This window comes from Amblyomma americanum, chromosome 10 (assembly GCF_052857255.1).
Source record: "Amblyomma americanum isolate KBUSLIRL-KWMA chromosome 10, ASM5285725v1, whole genome shotgun sequence".
Taxonomy (NCBI): domain Eukaryota; kingdom Metazoa; phylum Arthropoda; class Arachnida; order Ixodida; family Ixodidae; genus Amblyomma; species Amblyomma americanum.
Genome location: NC_135506.1, coordinates 1,096,814 through 1,120,664, shown reverse-complemented (window position 1 = coordinate 1,120,664; position 23,851 = coordinate 1,096,814). Strand labels below are relative to the sequence as shown.

General features: G+C 54.6%; 2 protein-coding genes across 3 annotated transcripts in view; one reads left to right on the top strand and one right to left on the bottom strand.

Annotated features, from left to right (window-relative positions):
- The window catches only part of LOC144106489 (uncharacterized), a 492,993-nt gene that overhangs the window by 161,113 nt on the left and 308,029 nt on the right, over positions 1-23,851 (bottom strand). The gene's annotated exons all lie outside the window — the stretch shown is intronic.
- Positions 444-22,752, top strand: LOC144107519 (transforming growth factor-beta-induced protein ig-h3-like). The gene is given in 12 exon segments (XM_077640559.1): positions 444-597; positions 599-655; positions 10,562-10,693; positions 13,186-13,314; positions 16,455-16,552; positions 16,892-17,046; positions 17,125-17,280; positions 17,354-17,504; positions 17,578-17,718; positions 17,932-18,551; positions 21,337-21,571; positions 22,365-22,752. Coding segments are annotated over 12 exon segments (2,259 nt in total). The 5' UTR covers positions 444-478; the 3' UTR covers positions 22,631-22,752.

Genomic DNA, 23,851 nt, shown 5'->3' with positions numbered 1-23,851 from the left:
AAGGCGGCGACTGGGAGAAGCTGTAGAGTACACTCCGAAAGGGTCCACCTAACCGCCTCGTAAACTGCGCACAAGTCACCGCGGGACATCTACGCATGTTTACACGAGCAGCGTTCCCCGTGGGCGGTCAATGACGTCATCCGCCAAAGAGAAGTCAGCAGCAGCCATAGCAGCGTGACTGACCTCAGTACGGACACTGTTCTTAAACGGAAGCGTACCCACTCAGCGCTGAGTGATGATGCGGCCCGCGTCATTGGCCTCCGCTGGCCACACCGTGCTGATGGAAGGGAAAAGAGGGAAAGGATGCGCCAGAGCACGTGCCGGTGCATGAAAGACTACCCGCGAGTCCGCGCGCGCGCCCCGCTTCTGGAAGCTTCGCACTCTCTCGACCTTGGCGCGCTCCCCCTCCCTCGCGGCGCATTGAAAAGCGGCCGCACCGGCGGCGCCGCAGCTCAGATCGTCCAAGAGCCGGGCAGGCATGGGTCGCTGCTACCGCGTCGCGTGGCTCCTGTGCTCTGTGTGCGTCGCTACGACGTCGCTCGCCTTCGAGAGGGAAGGCGACTCGTCGGAACGGGAGTTGGACAGGGAATCCAGTGCCAGGGGAGAGGGGAGGACGCTTCTTCAACGCCTTCTGGACGCCCTACCTTCAGCCGAGGCAAGCCACCCTTTTCTTCTCGCGCTGCATTTGGCTGGGTCATGACCGTGAATTGCTAAGGTATACACGGCGCCGAGTGTCGTAGAGCGAACTGTGGTGCCGTTTGATCAAGTGGGTTCGCTGATGGCTGCACCATCCGGAAGCCGAGGGCCTCGCGTAGAAAGGACGTGGGTCGTCCAGCACGCGGCATGCCAGTATGGGTGGCTATAGGAGCTCATCAGAGAGCCAAGTAGTGTCCTTGAAGAAGACGCAGCTTGCCTCGCTTGAGGCATGGCCCGTCAGTGGCCTCCAGAGACAGTAAGTCGACTGTTGAGAAAAGTATCATGCTTTAGGCAATCGACCTATTGCGACAAGACAGGAAGGCGTGTCCGTGAGCTAAATTCCCAGTTGCGCTCGCTGGCGCCCTCTGACTGGTTTTGATCAGGCCAGGTTTTGCGTGGCTGCCTGTGAAGAGACTAATGATTCAGTGCATTCGTATTCCTTGCAGAAGGTGCCCGCGAAGCTGTTGACCCTAGTCAAAGAAAAGTATTGAATGAAACCGATCAGTCTCTCCTGCCAGAACGGAATGAGAGCACAGGAGCATTCGAACAGCGGTCGAGGTTAGCTCAAAGGAGGCGAGCCTCCTGGTCGGTGGTCTTCGTTTGGGCGTCCTTGCTGGACTGCTTAAGTCTTACCACGATCTCTGCGTGCGCGCCTTTCTCGAGTCTTCTCCAGTCGAGCTGTCACTGCGGACGCAGTTCTGTTCTTTTTTGCCATTCATCACCTCGCCTTTTCTTCTATCGCCAAATTTAGAGCGTAAGCGAGGCAGGCATCCATCCCTCTTCGACCGGTCGACATGGGAGCTTCGCTCGCCTGTTCTTGAGGGCAGATAACACTCCTAGTTTCGAAGCAGCTGAACAAAACGGACGCCGACGCGGGTCTCCGGTGGTTCCGGTTTTGCGCCTGTTTACTCTCCAGCTGCCGGATAACCTACTTGCTGCCGAGCAGGATGCAGTCTCCGTCACGTCAGCCGTTGGAGGGCACGTTTTCTGCCGTTGCGCCTTGGACAGAATTTTTTAATAGTTGTGACGGAATCGCCCAAATGCAGATGTCGTGACTTTGTTCTTGCTCTTCGATCCGACTTCGCAACGGACGACAGGAATTACTCGCAACTGAAAGACCATTTTTCTTTTGGTCAGAGCTACATGAACATCGTACTGATGCAGCTTTGGCCAGGCAGAATAGATTCGGCGTTTTTAGAAACGCGAGCAGAAGCTTAAAAAAAGCGCAGAAGTAGCACTAACTTATTTGCGCATGCGCGGGAAGATCTCGCTTAACACCAGCAAAGGCTCCCTGGGCGTCTCCACATTGCTCGGTGGGCGCACCCGACGCTAGCAAAGGGGAAGCGACAGCGGAGCCAGTTTGCAACAACACACAGAAAGTGGACGTTTGTGTGAGTGCCCCATTAAATTTTACCAAAGGTAGAGCACTCTTTGAGACATCTTCAGTCCGTGATTTGGCATTTTGGAAACATTAAGAATGTGTTTCCAATTAAAATCAGTCGCGAGCCTGCGCTTGTTGTGTTCCTTTCGCATCCTTGTTTGTGTGTGCTCGGTTAGCTGCAACACTAATAAGGCGTTTCCTTCGCCAGATGGAAAGCTTAAAAATGACCATTAACGGACTTTAATTGCTACCCGTATTTAAGAGCCCTCGACCTTCACCTCTTGGGCACTGGTTGCATTCCGCGGCAACCAAAAGACGGAGATTCCCGTTAATCAGCGCTTGGAACGCTGCCTACTGCTTCCTCGTTTACAGTGTATGCATATATAGAAGAGCGGGGGGGGGGGGGGGGGAGGCGAAGCACTTTCAAGAAAATTACTACACCAGCATGAAAAGCATTAGAAAGTGCATCATTTGCGCTGACTTCCAACTGAAAAATTGCAAACCAGCGCTTCTGGTGCCCATTCTGTCTACGCCGTCTGCGTAGCGGCCCCCCCCCCCCCCCTCCCCCCCCCCCCCCCCCCCAAAGGCCGTTTTAGCAGACGTCTCCGCTAGGCTTCTAGATAACCAGCACAGCAAGGTGAAGTGGGGCGTGAGATGCATGTTGACAAGAGGAAGCAGAGATCTGGCAGACCCTGTAATACCGCCGCGTGTTTTCGGCTGACCGTGAACTAGACGCTGATGCACGCGTTGGTATCCATGCGCCGCGGTGGAAGCGCTCGCGCATTCAAGGACGCGGCCCGTGACAGATGCGCGCTTCCGAAAAGCTGCACTGCTGCCACATGGCGCGGCGTGTGTATACTTTGCATGCGGTGCCCCCTCGCGCCCGGTTTGCCCACAGGGTCGAGCTTGCGTGGCCCTCCCACGCGCGATGGCTCCTGGCACGACGCGTACGCCCTTGAATGCGTTTCTCCTCTCTACTCGTTGTGGCGAGATGGCACGAGGGGTCCTTGTGTACGTGGCGGTTCTTTGTATCATCGCGCGAATGGCAGCCGACGAATCTAACGATGCCTCGGCAGCGGTGGCATGCTCGCCGATGCAGAAGATAACGAGCCCTTGCGCAACTGACGAGTTGCGGGCTAATTGCATCTGTAAGCGACAGCGCTGACCTCTGGCGTAGTACACTGCATAAGGAGGAGAGGGAAGGTTCGCCTAAATGAGGGGGAAGCCGGAGCTCGCCACTCACCAGTGTGTCACACGGCGCTTCGTGACTCGGCGGCGCAAACTTCCTCGTCGCAATATTGGGCTTCGCATGTTTTTTTTTTTTTCAGATTTGCTTGCTGAGTAAGCGTCATCATCATAATCATCATCAGCCTGCCTACGCCCACTGCAGGGCAAAGGCCTTTCCAGTGTCTCTCCAATTAACATGACCTTTGCCAGCTGCGGTCACCGTATACCGCAAACTTCTTAATCTAAGAATACCTAAGCGATTTGAGATTCGTTGGTGACATTGCCTTGCTAAGTCACTCAGGAATGAGCTGCAAAGCATGATCAATGAGGTAGACAGTCAGAGCAGAATGGTAGATCTTAAAATTAACGCGCAGAAAACCAAAGTTAATGTTCAACAGTGTCGCAAGGGAACAGCAGTTCACAATGGTTGCTTCAACCCCGCCTTAAATCATGCAATTTAAGGTGCTTATGTCATTGGTCCGAACCCTTGTCGCAAGCTAGCCTCTGACTTGACTAAAACATGTAAGCTATATGCAAATAGAAATGCTATGACGCCACCCAGAATATTGTACGAAGAGCGGTTTTGGCGAATGTATTCGGGAATACTGCCACCACATGAGGTAAACCCGTGATGACATCGCTGTAATTGCGTCTTCGATATCTGTTGACGCGGTTTTGCCCCGCCGCGCGTCTCTTTCCTGCCTGCGTGTGGCAGCGATTGTAATTCGGCTTGGGTGTGACGTCATCACTCTATAAATGTCGAGTCATCCTGTCGCATCTCACACGCCGGCGGCCCGGGTTCGATTCCCACCTAGACCCCAATTTTCTTTAGTTATTTTATCCGAATGTCTGGTATCATATGGCCGATGACGTCACATGCCGTAGTGGCGCTACAAGGAGCCAACTTCTGGCGACACATATTGCGGACACTTCCGGCGTCAGCATAGCCATCTAATGTTTTCGCATTAACAACTTGAAGAATAAGAATGGCGCATATATGGCGGGTTTTCTCAGATCATGAATGGCAGCGTACCAATATCCCTCAAGCGAAAAGTGTGCACCAGGTGTATCTTGCCGGTGCTCACCTACGGGGCGGAAACGTGGAGTCTAACGAAAAGGGTTCAGCTTACGTTAAGGACAACGCAGCGAGCCATGGAAAGAAAAATGACGCGTAGGTGTGACGTTAACAGACCGGAGGCGGGCAGAGTGGGTGAGGGAACAAACACGGGTTAATGACATCCGAGTCGAAATCAAGAGGAAGAAATGTGCTTGGGCAGGGCATGTAATGCGAAGGCAAGATAACCGCTGGTCCTTAAGGGTAACGGACTGGATTCCAAGAGAAGGCAAGCGTAGCAGGGGGCGGCGGCAGAAAGTTAGGTGGGCGGATGAGATTAAGAAGCATGCGGGGATACAGTAGCCGCAGCTGAGTAAGCATTTGGAATTCTGATTGCAGCGACGGCATCCACGTTCGCGCCCCTTGGGTTGAAGCAGGGGTCGGTCAGCTGACTCCCGTCTGCATTTCCTGTGGTGGTCGGTGGCTTAATCCAGCTACCTGTTTGTCTACCGGGCGTTGTTGCTAGGAGGCCGGTGTGCCTGTTTCGTGCGAAAATATTTCTCATCCCTCGCCGCACAAATCTCTCAACAGAGGAAGCTGTCACTTGGAGACAATTACGGACAGGTTCTTGCCCAAAACTATACATGCTAAACGAAATGCACCCTACGATATACGCGGACAAATGTCCCTGGTGCGACGAAAAACCCGCACTATATCGCATCACATGGGCCTGTCAAAGCATAGACGTGGTCGCCAAAATGCAGAACCCGAGTGCGGGCCAATGGGAGACTGTGCTGTCCAGCAACCGCTGTGAAAACCAACGAGGTCTCGTACAGCGAGCTCGACGGGCGGCAGTGGCCAGCGGAGCCCTGGACAATGGACCGTTGATTAACAGTGGACGAGCTCGGAAGAGAAGACTCCTGCGGCTACAGCCAAGGAGAGAACAGCTCTGAAGATGCCCCAAAACCGCAGCGTACAATGTTTTCTCCTCCTCCTCCAGTGGAGAATGGCGCTAAACAAGCCTTTCCGGGCTCCCTGCGATCTGTGCGGAGTCCCACGTTTCGATAATTACGGAGCTTGACAGTGTCATCGTAGCCGACATCATTTGGCACATAGGCTGATCTGAGAACACTGGATCTGAGGCAGGGAGAACACGCCCTGGATGTCTCTTCACGTGTCATGCGGTAGCTGAAAAGGTCCAATATTTGACGAAGGATGGTTCGTGAAGTTGGTCGCATCCTCTGTCTCGCAGTCGTTTCATATGTGAACAAGGAATCCGCACGGGTTCCGAAACATCATTTCTTTTCCACTATATTTTTTTTTTGGCGAATGTTTTACAATTATCCTCTCTCTCTCGCAGTGCAAGGTTCGACTATCTCTTCCAGAACAACTCGCCATTCGGTCGTGCAGTTAATCCGCCGTGCTCTTTCGCCAAGCGCTGCTCGACCAAACTGGGCGCCACCATGCAGCACATAGTGCGGGGCCGCGCACCGGCCGGCGAAGCTTCTTCAGAAGCTGCTTGCGGCGTGTTTGTGTCCGTCGTCTGATCGCGCTGTCGTCGCTTCTTCACCTTTTGTTCGTCTCCCTCCGTGGCCGAGCAACAAACCACTGCGCTGTGCGCTATCGACCCGTGATAAGAGCGACGCGGCTGCTTGCGCCAGTGTGCAAAGCGGGACTGCTGCTTTCTCCAGTGTTGTTTGCAGCGCCGTGGGCACACTGATGCCACCGCCACGTCTTAGCAGCCTCTGCGCCCACAAGCACTGCTTCTCAGTTGGAGTTCGAGGAGCTTCAATTCGCACCCGTAGAGGTGCAATATGCAACGAAGGCCTGCCGCACCAAGGAAACGGCAGCTGGACAGACGAGGGCTGTCAACTGAACCGGTTTATTATGCGTCTGCAGTATGTGACGGCCAAAGGGAGGAAAGGAGAGAAAAAAAGCGATTGCAAAACGACGCGCTGGTCGAGAACGTGAAGCCAAAAGAGATAGTCGCCTCGTGGAAACCTTCACGTTCTCCTTTCTTAATCTTGTTTTCCCCGTTTCCTTTCGTTGGCATATACAGTGCGGACGCAAGATAAGCAGACGCGAGTTGACAGTAGTCAGCCCCCTCGTCTGTTGCTCTGCTTCTTTCTTGCTCTAAATGAACACACTGGCCTCATTCCTCTAAAAAAAAAAAATCGGGCATATCCTGCAGCTTGACGTGTGCTAAGCCACGTCGCCTAGCCCACAAATAATGTTTGCCTGACTCGAGAGTTCGATTGTGGCACGCGTAGACGGTCGTAAACCAAAACCCGCGCAATGCGTTGGAGTATTACGCAGCATTATTTGCTCCAGGTTGTGACGCAATTGAGTACGTGACGCTGGTTCTCAAAAACTTGCTGCGACCAAGACTTACTTCCCCATGTGTCTGAATATGAATAGCGTCGTGTAGAGACTCGCACAGTTACCCGCGATGTCGTCCTCACGTGGTCCACGCGTAGCCCGCAAGACGATTAGGTGGCACGTGTTTTGCTTTCGGTATACCATCGCACAGCTGTCGCTTTTCGTAAGAAGCACGTTTCCTGGTCATGACTGGTCAGCGCGGAGTGACGTCACAAACGGCGTTACTGCAACGCGCCACGCTGAATAATTTATATATACAGTGATGTCACGAGTGACACACTACCTGAGAATCGGCCAGTTTTCTTTGCAGGAAATGACTTCCTGCGGATGGCGGAGACGAGCGGCATGCTTGCTTGACGAGGTCTCTGCCCCCAAGTGATGAACATAAAGGAAGCTGTGGCAAGCTCTCGTTGCATCTCTTGAGAGAGTGGTGACCATCCTGCGATGGCTATTTTTAACGCGACAGCGCTGAGCAGCTCGTGCCGCAGAAAATGGTCGGCGTCGTTGACCAGGAGGGAACAATCCACAAAAAATCTCTGCAGAGAAGCAACCTAGGCGGCAGGCGGGCCACCTAGTTCACGTGACCATGCAGCGTCATCACAACTTGTCCACCTGACTGTGAGCAAACCGCGGCAAGTGGCAGTTCAGTTAATGATTGGTCGCTTCAGGTTGCACGGGAAGAGGGTCGCAAGCCCACCGGAGGCACCACCTGGCATCGCAGGGGAGTCGCGCATCGCTTAACCGCTGCTCGGCGCCAGGAGTGGTATGGGAACTCCCAGGGATCTACGAATGCAAAGTTGGGAGTGACCAATTCTGCATTGCCCATTACCGCTATCGCGTCAGCTTAACTGTGCTTGTGTTCATTCTTCCTATCATCGGCGGTGTCGACCGGAGGTGCAATACGAATCGTTGGAACGCGGGGACTCGGACGTTCCTCGCGGAACAATGCGCCGCGTCGCGTGACGGCGCCTTGCGTCATTGCAGCAGGAAGGATCGTCTTCGGCCCATTGTGCATACAACTGCACCTTCGTTCTGCAGTGGCGCTGTCGTGATTAGTGTCTCCCTACCTTTGCTTATATACAAGAATGCTTGCCTGTAGCCCTTCTCTATACGGCCCCGTCTGTTGTATTCGGGAGCTCATGCAAAGTAGTTGAGCCGCTCGAGGGGCTTGTGCTGAAACCGTGGCTGGATTCAGCGCATTGCTTTCTTTTTCTATTGGAACGTGCAGTGGGACAGGATGGCAACTGCGGGCGTGCGGCTTAATACCGCCTTCGTGTTGGATGTCGCAACACGCTTTAGCGCACCGTTTGCTTCTCAGTTTCGAGATCCGCTTCTCTCTGGCATCGCTTCAGGTGAGGCTCAATGTGAGGACTACACTTCTTTTCCGACGCAGAAGGATCGGGCTGTATACCAGCGCATTCCTTCGCTACCTGCAGCAACGCACTGCTTTTGAGGGACGTCCGTTTGCCCGCTACATCAATCTGCTACGCGAACATTCGCTTTTTACCCTGCTGTTGGAGGTTGACGCCGCTTTGAAAACGCCATTACCTCTATTTTTTATTTTTTTTGCCGCGATGGTCGAATTTCGATTTAGGCGAAATTTCAGAGGCCCGTGTACTACGTGATGCCGGCCAGAGGTGGCCAGCGGACGCGTGGTTGATTCCAGTAGCGCAGAATTTTTTCTGCCTTTCGCAACAGCCTGGTCGCCGCCGAAGTGCGCTCCCACCCGGCGGTTTTTGGCAGCCATGCATTGTCTTTTTGGCTTGTATCCGCTACCTGCCAGCGCGGATCGACTGCTCCGCACGGGGAAGCTGGTTGCGTTCGCTCCACGGCGGAGGGAGTCCGTGTTTACTGCAGCGCCTAACCGCAGGCCGTTGTCACGTGTCCCGTCGCGCTGTTGTACTAATTGGCCTTGGCGCCCGGGAAGCGACCCATTGCGGCTTCCTGCTGCGGCGGCGGCGGCCCATTTCTCTACGGCGGCTCGCCGAGGAGACGTCTCGCTTGATCGACTGCCACCGCCGGACTAGAATGCACTAGGCAAGGGCGGAGAACGACCGGGGAGATCCCTCTCCTTGTCATGTCGCACCAGACCTGCCAGATTACGACGCCAAGGTTCCTCGCGCTGAGCCCCTCGAGCATTTCCTGCGCTCTCGTTTACAGTTTCGCCGACTGCGCTGTTGTGGATTGCAACGCCGCAATGCACTTTTCTTCGGATTCAAGTTTGGCTGCAGGCTGCAGCACAGCCATGCCAGAAAGAAGGTTGACTGCCCGAACGAGGAAAGAAAACCATGCGTTGGCGTTGCCGACATTGCTGCAGAAACGCCCGTCACTGGCCGCCGGCGTACTATCGGGGACAAGAGTTTGCGGGACGCGAGTTCTTGGAAAAAAGACATTTATTGTACCTCCACCTCGCTACCCAGTCGCCTCATATTGTGTGAAGATATTCAAGGCCTAAATGATCCTTCCTCCGGTAACAATATCGGGCAGCGTGTGGAGCTACAATAAGTTTTTCCAAGAACTCGCGTCCCGGAAACTTTCGTCCCCGATAGCACGCTGGGTATATAAATTGACATTGACGATGAAAAAGTTGCAGGCGCGCATAACTGGGTCAGTGGACACCTCATTCGCGCTTTCACGTACTTGGCGGTGGTGTCCACCTGCAAGAAGTAGTGCTTTCGAACAATATTTCTTGCTCAGCAATGCTAAACAGCCGGACATTTTTTTTTTTTTTTCGCTGGCATGCCAGACTTATTCGTCGCTGTCCAAGCCCATAGTCGACACCGTATACGGGAAACACTGCTACAGTGATTTTGTGCTAAGTATAGGTGGCTGCCTTACTAGCGGATACATACCCCTGGCATTCGGCAACACATGCGTCGCTGGCTTCGATGGCCGGCGACCGTGTGCCCTTTGTCCTAGCCGTGTGCATTGCGTTTCTGAGGCCACACTCTGAATGCATGCCTCCTTCGTAGTAGCGCGCGCGCCCATGTGGGCTGGCCAAATCTAATCGTGCTACACAAACGTATTCGTTCAATCGTCGAACCACCCTTCCCCCCCCCCCCCCCCCCCGCCCAAGATTTTCTCTATAAAAGCATGACAATATATTTTGTCCGAGACTGTATGCTTGCTCCTTGCTTAACGGTTCGCCGTCCCAAGTGGCAGCGGCCACTGTGCATAACGCATAGTTTAAGAGTTGAGCTGTTGGCTGCACGTGGTTTCAATCTTTTGCTTCCGGTTTTCGGTAGTAGTTAAACGCGTGTAAAAACTTCCTTGCACGCCTTATGGGAAGACGTCAGCTAGCGCCTCTTCGAGAAAGACGAGTGCGTGGACCTACAGTCCTTAGCCGGGCGGATTCTCGGCCTTGTCGGTGCTTCATGATCAACGAAACAGTTTGGAAAAGACACTGAAGGTGAAAAAAACAATAACGGGATGATATCGCCACGGCAGTCCAGCACTGTGCGCCCACACGGAAAGGACCGACTCGACGCCGGTGATAGCCTGCTCCGTGGTCGTCGAAGTACAGAACCACCGGTGCTATCGGCCGCGCTCAGTTTCAATCAGGCAACATTCTAGACAGGGTGCAAATAGCACGGTACTGTCACCCAAACCTAGAAGCTTGTGTCGTCGCATTCTTTTCTCCGTCAATGGCGTCCTTTTTTTTATTTTTGCTATGTTTCGTCGACCACGACCTGCCACTATACTTGGCCGATTACTTCTCTGATCCACACAATTCGACGAGAGTCCCACTTGTTTGTTTCCGTTGTGCGATTCCATTTGTGTTGCGAACCTGTACGCGGTAACAGTGTCGACCCGTTACTACGCAGGATTGGCCAGAGCCCCGCTGCCGAGAGCAGCAGCGGCGCCGAAGAGACTCCCACCGCCGTCATCGTGGAGACCCGGCCCTGGAGGGACGACGGCTTCTTCGGCTTCCCGGCCAGACAGCCCTGGTGGAAGGGGTAAGGACGCTCTCCGTCTGCCGTTCGGGTGTCGCGGATATAAACTTGAGCGGACCTTTGCGCCGGTTGGTGTTTTCTCACCTCGAATGCGACTGGCCGACTTCCCTCCCTCCAAGCGAGCATCAGCCGAGAATGCGGTTAGGAAGGCCAGCGGGGCGCCCTAAATGCGCTCATTCTGCAGCGCCCCTCAAGATAACTAAGCTCGCATCTTCCTCCCGTGTCTTTGTGCAACGTGGTTGTTCTAAATGCCCGCTTCGTGATAACCGCTGTGCGAATTCCCGAGCAAACGAGGCGCGTGCTGCGCCGATATACTCGGCGGAGCAGAATTCGGCTCGGTGGCGTCGTCCGTTGCCGGAAATTCGATGCACCCTTTGTTCGCGACTGTTTTCCTTCTCGCTGTTGCCGATTCTGGGCTTTTTTCGATTCTTCGTGCCTCACTGGTGGCCCCTTTGCGGCCAGCCTTTGTCACACCTGAAGCGGAAGCTGGCCATTCCTCGTCTCCTGCATGGCCGCATTGTCTGGCCTCTGAAAGGCGTCCCTTTGTGGTGTAAAAAAATTGGCCGGGGTTCAACTCGGCTTCAACCGACGTGCGAAAGCGCGGTGACGTAGATGGTGAGGCCACAAGCGATACCGTAACAACTAGGTGGCGCAAATCTGTCAACTATTTATTCGGGGGTGGCCCGGAACAAATTTTTGAGATTACCCGGCTCAAATTTGGAGGTAGTCATCGTGTCAGGCAAGGTCAGTTATGGTTGAACATCCGTTTTGGTCCAAATCGGCCGAGGTAAAATTTCGCGGCCCCTTGGCGTCATCTTGCTTCGGCATCGCTCGTTGCCGCAGCAGGATGCACTATTTCTGCTCGGCTGTGACCATCGTGTGAGTGCTTTCGCATTGATGTCAGCGTAACTGTAATATATTATGGCCCCTCATCTCCCGCGCGCGATGACCAGCGTGGTCCGTCCAACCACCGCAGCGCGTTGTTTCGTTCCATTCGGGTCGCTGTCATTCTCCGAGCCAGCGTTTGCACTGAGCCGCGAAAATGCGCTCCTAGCCGAAATATTCGTTTCGTCCGGCCAAAAAGGAAAAAAGGAAGATTGAAGCGTGCGCCCCCCTCCTGCCGGAGTACAATGGCCCCGCTGTTCCTCCTCCTCTTCTCGTTGCCGGTGGTGCGCTTTCGATGACCAATGGCATGCCGCTCTGTTCTCCAAAGCGTCCTTCTGGCTCCTGATGCGCTCTTGCTTCGCTACCCTTTCACGGAAATTCGCCCAAGGTGCCCCTGCATTTGATCCCGACCTTCGCCAACAGACACGAGAGTTCTGCCGCGTCTGGATGGGATTGCTGGAACTTGATCTACAAGTTCCGAGCATTCTTTTGGATTATTATCCTGTATGGCGGATTTCCCTATTATATCGCATTAAACGTTCTGGTTGCCGCCTTCTTGTTTTTAACTCAGCGCGGATAGTAGGTGAAAAATGCGCTAGAGTAGTGCCTTTCAGCCAATCGTGAGGCTGCTTGCCGTTGGCGCATTAATGCGTGGTATGATCTTCGAAGATGTGCGATTCGCTGGACTATGTCCATTCAGCCACAGCAGATGGTCGGGCGCATCACCCCTGCGGCAGCAGACGAGAAGAAAACAGACCCCCGCTATGATCGTTATTACGGCGATATGTTCTCTGAACCGTAGTATACCTCTTTCATGAAACTCGTGACCAAAAACGGTAATAAAAATTGCATTGGGCGTGTTCACGCATTGTAGTACTTTCACTGGCCATAGCAGAATAATAATGAGGTTGAGTCTCGCGGAAGCAAACAGTCGGCGCGTATTTTTCTTTGCGCCCGCTTAATTTGTTGTCTACGACTGGAACTTTTTATTCACGGAAACTTAAGAAACGAAATAAAATAGGAGGGGACACGTAAGCTCCGCCTTGATTGTGCGACGCGATAGCGTAATGGTTCATTCCCATTTATGCCGAAGGTAGTTCTCTACTTTCCATTCTGGATCCGTGCGGTTGCTCATATCCACCCCTGGCGCAGTGTTGCAGCGATTAAGCGATGCGCCACTGCCCCGCGATAGCAGGTGCTCCCAGCGGTGGGCCTTGTGCGGCCTCTTCCCGAGTGACCTAGGTGGCCCACCTGCCAGCCAGAGCCATGCCCGTGATTTTTCGCTCACAACGCCGACGCCGTAGTTTCTGGGGAACGGCGCCTTTAGCACTATCGTATAAAAGCGAAAACGAAATTGCCGAGAATTGTCTTCAGTGCACGTTTAACGTGACGGTACCTCTTTCCATGCTTATGTGAGTCAGTGATAGTCAGCGGTATAGAACACGAGGGACATGGAGTTTGAGAACGCACGAAAAAGCTGAGCAGCTCCGACGTGCTGTGATAGACTTCAGCGGCATGTTGTTCTCTCCACTGAACCTGCGGCTTCAGCGACCCTGATCGTTGCTGCACTCGTTCTCGGCAGCAGTGCATTATTGTTATTCCTGTTTCAGGCCGAACGTGTGCAACTTCCGCCAGGAGGTTGACGACGCCAAGGAGAGCAACGGCACGCTGCCCTTCTCCTTCAACTTCCAGTCCAAGCAGTGCCAGGACACCGAGGACGCCTTCGTCTGCACCACCAAGTGAGTCGGGCAGAGTTTCACCTGCAGGGCGTTTTTGGGGACCATGCCGACACGTACTCTTCTTCTTCTCCTCAAGTAATATGGCACATGGGGGGGGATTGGCCAAGGTATAGAGTAGAATGCCGTACTCTCGGCTCATTCTTCTTCTTCGCCTCTTGATGTTGAGCCATGCATTGGGCGCTCTTCTTCTTTTTGCGCGCATTCTCAGCGTGGTCGTGTCCGTTCCGAGCGTGTGTGTCCATCAGGGCAAGCGTATACAACACGCACCGCTTGTCCGCGACACTTCCACCGAGCGAGCAGACGTGCACTGCTGCTGGGGTGGTGCAGTTGCGCATGCAGTAGTCGCAGCCTCCTCGGAAGCGGCCATTTCTTCTGCTCCGTGCTGTGTACACGTCGTGCGTGGCCCGCTCAACTGTAGCACGGCGCAAGTTATTCTTACACCGTGGCACTGCCCGTTCCAGAGCGACAGCAGCGCTGAAATTTACTTGCGGCCACTATACACGAGTACTCCCTGGCGTCTAGCTTCGACTTGACAGCACTGGGGGGTGGACCTGTGTGCGTTTCTTTTTCGGGCCTTCCTCCTACGCACACTGCGAGCCGTGCTAGTTCTCGCCTTGAGCGCAGCGTATCTGTCCCCTCTGCGCGGCAACCCGAGGCGGAGCACACACCGTATCCTTGCGCACGTACGGCCAGCTTTGGCACCGAGTGAGTTGAAAAGAAAATCCGCACTGCCGTGCAACGCGAGGGTGCGAAATTATTGGACCTCTCATTGGCAGTCCGAACACATTTCGCGGTTGCCACGTTCTCCCTCGGAGACGCTGTTGGCGGTGTTTTTTGGGTGTGCCCGTGTCGCTCCACCCGCGAAGACGCTCGAACAATCTTCCGTCGAATCCAGGTCCGCCCAGGCCTTCATTCGCTTAAGCTGTTCTCGATGGTTTCGGAAATGGGTGGCCCTCTGACACTACGCCCTTGCATGCGTCGACCGGCGCAATCAAAAGCTCATTCGTTCGTTACTTTCGCGGTCGTGATATATGCGGGCTCATACTGAACATGCGTCGTCGTTTTCCTCTGAAGCGATCAGTATATTTACGTCCGCCATTCTATTGGCAATCGAAGTAGTAGTGTGCGACGCATAGAAGGCGGTTCCCGCAGCCGCAAGTTTCGATTCAGCCCAAACGTTCGACTGGCACGGTTTTTGCGCAGTGCAGTTCAACCAAAGTTGCCAAGCACGATTACACCCACAGTGGATCTTGCAGCTGAAATGCTCGAGGACAAAGGCAACGAGGAATTTTAAGAAGCTTCTCCCCACGACAAAACATTGAAACCCTCTTCACTGATAAAAAAAAAAAGCGGAGTCCAAATTGTCGGTTGTGGTCTTTCATTGTTGCGCGCTCGGCAACACTTGTACGCACCAGTGATGCGGAAGGGGTGCGCCCAACGAATACCACTTGCCCATAAATCCGTCCCTGGGGAAAGGCCGAGCGAATTTGTCTCCCAACTCGAACCGGCGTCGATCTGAGCGTGTTCTCGAGGAGCTAAAGCGCGGCTGCACAGCATCTCGGGAGTTCCGCGAGGGGCGCGTGGACAGTGTGGCCTCGGAGGGAGGCAACCGCGGTGGCCACATTCGCGGGAGAGGCCCGAGCGTTCTCTCCAGCGCGTGCCCTTCAAATCTACATAGGATGCAGGTAAAGCGTGCTAAGCGTTTTTGCACTAGCATTTAAAATACTGACGAAATCGGCGATTAAAACTTATGCTCTTCCTCGCAGCAGCGTGTGGCGTCATGGAATATGAGATTTCAAATTTTGCGCTGCCGCCGACGACACCCTGCCGTGCCTATAGTTGGATGCCCTTTCATCTAAAATTCTCAGAAAGTTAAAAAAACAAATGCGGGAGGAAGCCCGCACCAAACCGTAGGTTATCGCAGGCAAAACAAACTGAAAATAAAAGACAAGGGGCCAACGCCCAAGAGAAGGTTTAAGAAAAAAAACTGAGATGAAAAAGGAAAGGCACAAATGACGTCCGGGCAAAACTGAGTTGTAGGGCAGAGGGGCCCCGAGAAAGATTAATAATTAAGCAAGAGGATAAGAAACGTGGTTGGGTTGTCCAGCGTGCCGAACGAGCTTCAGACGGGCTCGCAGGTGGCCGTGAGGAGGGAAGGCGCGGGGAAGGAAAGACGAGAAAAGAAAACGAGAGAGAGGGAGAGAGAGAGAAAAGAACCAGGAGATAAATGGGCTTCGGAGGGGTATATGAGAAAAAATGGGAAAAGAGGAAAGTGAACCGAAATAAATGGGAAAAAGCTAGAGACAAAAGAAAAGATTAAGATTTGCCATATCGTGCGCTATACACAGGGCCCTTCATTTTCGAGTAAAACCCGATTCGTGCACCCCGAACGCATTGCTCAAAAGTTGGGTTCAACCCGATTTCTCCCCGCAAGTGCCCCTTGCACAGTACACACAAGGGCAAGAGTATGAGGGCCTTGTTAGGATATGCGCAACTTGAAAGGGCATAGTAAACGTATCTCTTCCTGAAGGCGCTGCACACTAATTAACTGATATTCTGTGCTTATTCGAGAGGAAATGTTGACAGTTTACGCCAAGATATTGAAGCGGGTAAACGACGACGACATTGGGCGAGTGACCGGGTGGACGAAGACGACAACGAAGTTCTGGCTGTGTTCTGAGTAGCTGTTACTTCGCTTGTGTACACAGCTGTAACTATATTCTTTCCCGACACAATGTAATTTTAATAGATGCGAAAAAAATCATTTCTATGTTTGTGAAGTATTGAGTGCAAATACCGTATTTTGTGTTCCGCACAGAAACAAGCGCTTCTAGTTAACTGCCTTTACGCCCCCCCCCCCCCCCCCGAAAAAATAGAGAAAAACCAAGTAACCTGAAATGTGGAATTTTTCCGGCATATATAACCCGATTTGTACCTGAACATTACTAAGACAATAGCGCGATTTTTACCCATATATCTGGAAAAAATGACTCCACAGCTTGCACGTCTTCTGGTGGCGTGTCGCTAGTTGGTGCTTCACCGCAAGGCTGCGGTGCTGAACCACTTTGTGCCAGTGATGCGTTTGGTTATCCTCCGGAGCACTTCGACGTGCGTCTCACTCGCCTCCTTCTCTGCGGCAGGATCCGGAGCATGAACGAGAGCAAGACCATCACCGAGAAGTACGTCTGCTGCCACGGATTCGCCCGGGGCCACAACGGGCGCGCCGGATGTGTCCAAGGTACACGCCTGCCCTGCAGCGTCCTTTGACTCGCGTCTGCTCTGCGGGGATGGATTCGGGGCACCCAGTGCTGAGCACCGCGGACACGTAGTCCACGCCGTCTTCGTTGTCCGCGTACACTACGGTATATTCACCCGGATGCTGCGAACATGAAAGGGGGGCCATTACTTCCGCAATACGATTCCATCGTTGTGCTCCTCGTGCAAAAAAAAAAAAAATAATGCGGCAAGTTCGTTTCCTCTGCTCGGCACGGCCGACGTATTTTCGTTCTTTCACCCGAGTACTTCTTTGTTAAGTCCGTCGGTACTGTAAGGCCTTTTCTCTCTGTCCTCCGCGCAGTGAACCTCAAGGACCTCATGACGACCATGAAGGATCTGGGCGCCTCCAAGTTCGTCGACCTCGTCGAAGAGTCAAAGATGGCGGAAGAGATCAACAAGGGCAACGTCACGCTCTTCGTGCCCACCAACATCGCGCTCAAGGACTTCGAGCACACTGTGAGTGGCGGCTTTCCCTCGCATCATTGCGTCATAGAGGAAGGAATCTCTCGTTCGAGCAGTGCTTGTCTGGCGCAGAACGAGGTTTCCAGCCCCCACGACGGCCAGGCCGCCGTACGGGCGCACACCGTGGAGGGCGTGCTGCGCACGGGGGACATGACCGACGAGATGGTTCTGCAGACCGTCGACGGCCGCTCCAGCATCCGCATCAACGAATTCTACAACCCGGCCAAGGTCCGTCACGCGAAAAGCTTCAATTGCGTGCTTTTAGTTGGACGTGTTGTATATGGCGGTGTGTGCCTCGCAGCTGATGACGGCCAACTGCGTGCCCATCGTGTCTGCCAACAACCCGGCCACCAACGGCGTGGTGCACGTTGTGGACGAGACGCTGCCTTCGCCCAACAGGACGCTCTACCAGATCATCGCCGAGGACCCGCGCTTCAGCACGCTCCGATCGCGTACGTGCTGTTCCGGAAGGAACCCTTGGGCGCACTGTCTCTCGGGCCTAATCTATATCGCTGTGCTGCGCAGTGCTCTCCATGGCCAACCTGGAGGATTCGCTGCAGAACGCGCAGGGCCACTACACCGTCCTGGCGCCGAGCGACGAGGCCTTCTCGAAGGTGCACAAGGACACGCTGGCCAAGTGGAAGAACGGCGACGCCTGCATCGGCAGTGAGTAGTGTTTTGCTTCGCCGCGGCTGCATCACATGTGACCATCGGTTGTGCCTCGCTCGTTGCACGTATGCCAAGCCGCCCGGTGCCGCCGCCAACACGCGTGCCAAGACAGTCGTCCCCAGGCCGTCGGGGCGATCTGCGCATGCGCTGTTGGCGGCCGCTCTGTGGCGTCGTGTGTGCCTTACACAAACACGCCTGTCTTTTGCGCAGAGTTGCTTCGTGGCCACCTTCTGAACCACGTGATCTGCACCACGGCGGTTCCTGGGTCGGCCCGGGTGCGCAACGTCAACGGTGACCCCGTGACTCTCACCCGGGACGGCGAGCGGCTGCTGGCCGACGGCAGCCCCATCTCGGACCGCGACCTGGTGGCGACCAACGGCGTGCTGCACGTGCTCGACCACATCCTCATGTCGCAGGACAGCAAGCCGCTGATGCAGACGCTGCGCGACGCCAAGATGGCCGACCTGGTGCACCTCATCGAGTCGGCCAACCTGACCGAGTCGTTCGAAGGGCTGGACAACTTCACCTTCTTCGCGCCCTCCGAGGAGGCCCTCAAGGAGGTGTCCCTCACCGAGTGGGAGGAGCTCAAGCAGAGCGGCCGCCTGGCCCAGACGCTGCGCTACCACACCGTGCCGGGCCAGCTGCTCTCCCCGAGGGGCTTCTTCAACAACATGCTGCTGGGCACCGCCCTCGGCGAGGAGCGCCCCATCCGCGTCAACGTCTTCCCGCGCGTCTTCTCCTTCGAGCGGCCCACCGTGACCGCGCAGTGCGCCCGCCTGCTGAGCGCCTCGAGCCCCGTCTGCGGAGGGGCCGTCTACGTCGTCGACAAGGTCAGTTAACGCCACAGCGTTGAGGAGCTCGCTTAGCACAAAAGTCTTTGGCCGTGAGCGCATCTCGGTGGACACCTGAACCGCGCCGTAAGGGAAGGGATTTTAACGCGACAGCGTTAAGGATTGGTTGGTTGATTGATTGATTTTTCCTTCCCTTCCGGCGCAATCCGGGTGTCCAGCGATAAATGTGAGACAGGCGTCATTTCCTTTCCTTAAAAGCAATTGTTCATTTCTTTCCTTCCCTTACGGCCTTCACTACGGCACCTCTTTCTTCTTTCACACCCTCCTTTATCCCTTCCCTTACGGCGTGGTTCAGGTGTTCAACGATATATGAGACAGATACTGCGCCATTTCCTTTCCCCAAAAACCAATTGTTATTATTCCCTTACGGCCCGGGTTCGGGTGTCCGCCGAGATATGTGAGACAGGCGTCCTTTCCTTAAATTGTCCAACGGGCGATGGCGTTCCGTATACTTCACGGCAACGCTGCGACACGCTGTCACGTCCCACTCTTGAAGGGGTTGGGACATCAAATTTTGAGGCCATAGTAAGCTTGTTATGGGCTTCCTCTGTATGTAAGGTCACCCACGGCGAAGTATTGAGCGCAACAAGCGCTTAAAATATATTTTAATTGAGCTCTGAACAGTCCCTAAGTGCCCTTTCTCACAATGGAGGCCCATCGCTAGCACTATAGGTGGTGACGTACGGCCCTGGGAACGATATTAGTGAATGGCAGTGACATCACAACACAGTAACGTGACGTACATGAACGGCGACATCGGCGAGGCGCTGCCTGGCGCTGCTTCGGTGACTCATCTGTCGGTGTGCTCATCGGCATATATGCCGTTGCTGGCGCATCAGCCGGCACTTTATATAGGCGACCGAGCGAAGCCTTCACGTCGATGAGACGACGACTCTCTTGTTTACACCTTCGCCGTAATACGAATAAGCGAAACGAGCGACTACATTTCATATGTTCGCTCTTCGGCTCACCTGCAATACGAATAGGCCTAGCGAGTCCGCCGGGTTTCGTGTGTGCAATGTCGGCGATGGTGGAGAGCGAGTTCACAAGTTTCAGCGGACACACATGGCCATCGAGCGTGGTTTTGACAACAGTGACCTTAAATCGAGGATTTTTTTACATTATAGGACGCAGATACGTCAGGCGGGAAGCGCCGCTGCTGGGCGGTGTGACCCAGTCTATCGGTCAATGCTGCAGGCGCCCGCGGCGGCAGCTACAGTCGTCGGCGTCGCTTGAGGGCAACAAATTAAGCCATTTTGTTTATCTCAAATGGGTGCCAAACATACCTCTACATAAGCCCTTTTAAATTCAAGTACTGTACACATCGGAAAAAGCAAAACAGTTACGAGTCAGAAACGCCGGACTTACGCGTTGTCAACAACCTGGGTATGAAGCATTCCCCAGGCTGGCGCTCCCATTCATCGGCGATTCTTGCACAGTTATCGCACAGCGCACACAAGTAAACCCGCAATCGGCGCTTGCAATTCATGCCGAACTAACGCGCCCAATTGGTGCCTGTATACAGATGCAGATATGCATAAACTAAAGTAGCGCCGAGATGCAGTCGTCGCCATGGGCGCATTCCTGCAGAGGAGTTACGTACCCGAGCGGTTAATTCTGAACCCTTTACAATTGTCTGGAAGCGTTCATTTAGCCAATACATGGACTGTCTGCTAAACAAGCAGCAGATATCGCAATCAGCAGCCACGGGACCCTGAGCAGTCTCGCTGCGCGGGCGGCGCGAAGTAAAGACAGAGACGGGTATTGGTCAGTAGGAAAAGTGAGGCATCGTGTCGCTGTACTGTGACCAGAGTAAGCTATACGGGCCACCGACACAGACGTCCGCCGAGCATCGGCGTGGCAAAGACAACGCAGAAACCGCGTTGGCATACGCGGTACGGCGATTGAGATCGGCCGAAGCGAGCCGCTTGGCTTTTCTCGGCACTTCGCAGTAGCAACGAAGTTTGTCGGCTTATGATTTCGAGGGGCGCTGCTATGCACAGCATGGGTGTACGAGAGCAGACGACGCAGCAATACGTGCGTCACAACCACTGGGGCCCATGTGACCAGGGTTGCTGCTCTTCCCTGATCGTGACGTCGCAGCACATCCCCGCGCTCAGATGCCGAAATCGCTCAGTATAAATAATGCAATAATAAATTATTTACCGCACATATATCAATTGCGCAGCGTGTATCACGCGTCCTGGGGCAATAGGCAACGTTTAAAACAACGAACACGCCAACCAAAAATTTGGTGTCTCCACTCCTTTAAAAGACGAAGCTTCAGCGGCCTCCAATTTTTTCTACCATCCCTACTCGGCGGAAAATAGCGCAGATGGGGAGTTGCGCGACATCCGGGCCTGCTCACTAGACGGAGTTTGAGATAAACGGACCGGCGCGTGCTGCACGGGTTGGCGATCGGCTGCGGCCTCCGCGGCAGTCTGGAGCCTTTTTTTTTTTTCGCGCACTTTAGTTAGTTGAATTTATGCCACGTGGCGGCCACACGGTTCTCGTTCCAGGCAACACAGACGAGGGGCGTCGCAGAAACTGCTATTGCCGCGAAAAGTGGCTTTCGCGTTCCTATACGGCTGGTCTGTCCGCCACCGGGTCTCTGTCGAAGATCCACGCATGGTGAAGCCATCTATTGCAAGCTCCTTGATGAGTGTTCGCCGTGCACTGGACATTTTTTTTTTCTGGCCACCTGCAGGAAATTGGACCCGAATTCCCCTTTAACGCTGTCTCAACGACTGCACTTGGGTTGCAGGTGCTGAGCCCCCCAGCGGGCAACGTGCTGGACATCCTCGAGTCCGACCGCGAGCTGAGCACCTTCGCGCGGCTGGTCCGCGAGTCCGGCCTGTCCGACCAGCTGCGCAGCAACGCGGGGCCCTTCACGGTGCTGGCGCCCACGGACAGCGCGTTCGGGCGGCTGCGCCGGGGCACCCTGGATGCCCTGCAGCCCGACCAGGTGCAGGCGCTCGTCAAGCAGCACATCCTGCCTGGTGAGTCGCGCCTGCCGTGTTGCCAATACATGACCGGCCGGTACTTTTCACGTCTACACAGTTTTTGTAGAGGAGAGTGCTGCGGATATGTGTTGCTCATTCTTGCCCGACACCTTGCTGCAAGGGGGCAACAAGGACGCACTAAGAAGCAAAGTGCTCCGCTGCTGCTTGTCGTTCGGCGCCAGCAGTCCTCGGAACGTGCCCGACTTGGTGTTAGCAAATGTTTTCCTGCTCCACCCCAAGCGTTCGTGCTCAGCTTCTGCCGGTTGCTCCTTCGTATCATTACACATCTGTTCCCAGATGTGTAGCCTGGAAACCGCTTTCTAGCCGTAGCATGCATGCAATCTTGGTCTTTACATTGCCATACTCTGCGTTGTGCCTTCCGCGCCCCATGTGTAGGCAGCCTATTTCGTTAGGCACGATTTCCCATCTGGCGTCGTTATCTCATCACCAGCATCCCAGTTTAGTACCCTGCACGACAATGTCCTTCAGTGACGTGCCGCTATTGATTCGTGTCTGTGGCGTTCTGGTTTTAAGCTGCCTGTATTCATCAACATCAGCCTGACTGCGCCCACTGAAGGACCTTCTTGAATCTCTCCAATTAACCCTGCCCTGTGCCAGCCGCGGCCACTCTATTCCCGCAAACTTCCCCATCTCATCCGACCGCCCCTGCAACGCTTGCTTGCTCTTGGGGCATCCAGTCAGGTGTACCTTAACGGCCTTCGCGTTAAACACCCCTCCTCTACTTACCCTGACCGTCCACCCTGACGGTTCTCTCTCTCCCTGCCCGCAGAGATCGCGTGCACCAGCGGCGTGGGCCACAGCGGCTTCCTCAGCCGGCTCGAGTACCGCAGCCTGGACGGCACCGCGGTGCCCAGCCAGCGCAGCCTGCGCGGCAACGTCTACTTCGGCGGCGCGCGCGTCTCCCGCGCTGACCGCGCCGCCCGCAACGGCCTCGTGCAGCACGTCGAGCGCGTGCTCAGCCTGCGCTCGGCCGACGAGGACAGCGCCGGATTCAACTTCGGCTTCGACCTGCACCCCTTCTTCCGGTCGCTGTAGGCGGCCGCCGCATGTCTGGGCGCTGGCAGCGCAGATAGTGCTATTTATCATCCTCTGGTCTCAGCGTGCTATTCCCACCGACCGTAGGCTCTTGCGAATAAATGTCATTTTTTGTTACTGTTGCCACACCTCTCTCCGTGTTTGGGGGCTGTGGCTGTTTGCCGCCGCAACCGTCCGGACGGTGCGTCCACTCGCTGATCTCGGCGTGATCGCACGGCAGAGCTGTCAAAGACGGACCAGAACACAATTGGGCCCGCTGCGGCAGGGAACCAAGACTGAATGCCCGAGTTCGAACCCGGCAGCGGCAGCCGCCGGCTCCCGTGTGCTGTGCGACGTCTACAGATCCCCAGGTGGTCGAAGTCATTCAAGAGCCCTCCGCTACGGCACCTCTTTCCTCTACTCCCTCCCCTCCCACACGACGCGGTTGAGGTGCTCGCGGAGAAGTGACAGTTGCTGCGCAATTTGCTTTCACCAAAAACCAATTTATTGCAATTTAAATGCCAGTGGCTGCACATCGTGAGGAGCAAAACAGGACGGGACAGAGGCAGGCGACAACACAGAGGCAGGCGACAACACCCGACAACATCCGACAAGAAACATCCGACAAGAAATCTCGGGCGGCTATGGGAAGTGGATGCCAAGGCAGAAGGGGTGTGGGCTGCAGAGACGCACGTCTGCGCGAGGCACCGCCATGACACTCCACTTCACTTCACTTTATTGCCTTAAAGGCCCCCGGGATTGGGGGTGTTACATAAAAGGTGGGTCAAATGTATAAATCAGATTCAATAAACAAAGAAAACATGCAAGGTACATAAGTTATTCGCTGTTGAATATAGTCGTTAAACATTTCACAGATGTTGATGGACAGTTGATTGCGGCGACGTCGTGTGGAAGGCCGTTCCAGTCCGTGGAAAGAATGACGATGCAAATGTAGTAGTGCGCGTACGAGGCCGGGCAACTTGAAGGGGATGACCAATGCGGGGGAAACGCGTGCCGGCGGATGACGAAGTGCCCGTCTTCCGTCAAAATTTCTTTCACGTCGTGAACAAGGCAGGGCTCAACAAGCTTGATGCCTCTAGCAAAGTTCCCTCCTTGGAAAAAAACTTGTCAGCCCATCATTTGCTACGGCCTGGAGCCATCTCACTCGGGACACCAAAGTGGCCGTTGGAGGCGCCTAGGTGGCGGGCGTTTTCAATTTATCCGTGTCGGCTCTGCACATCT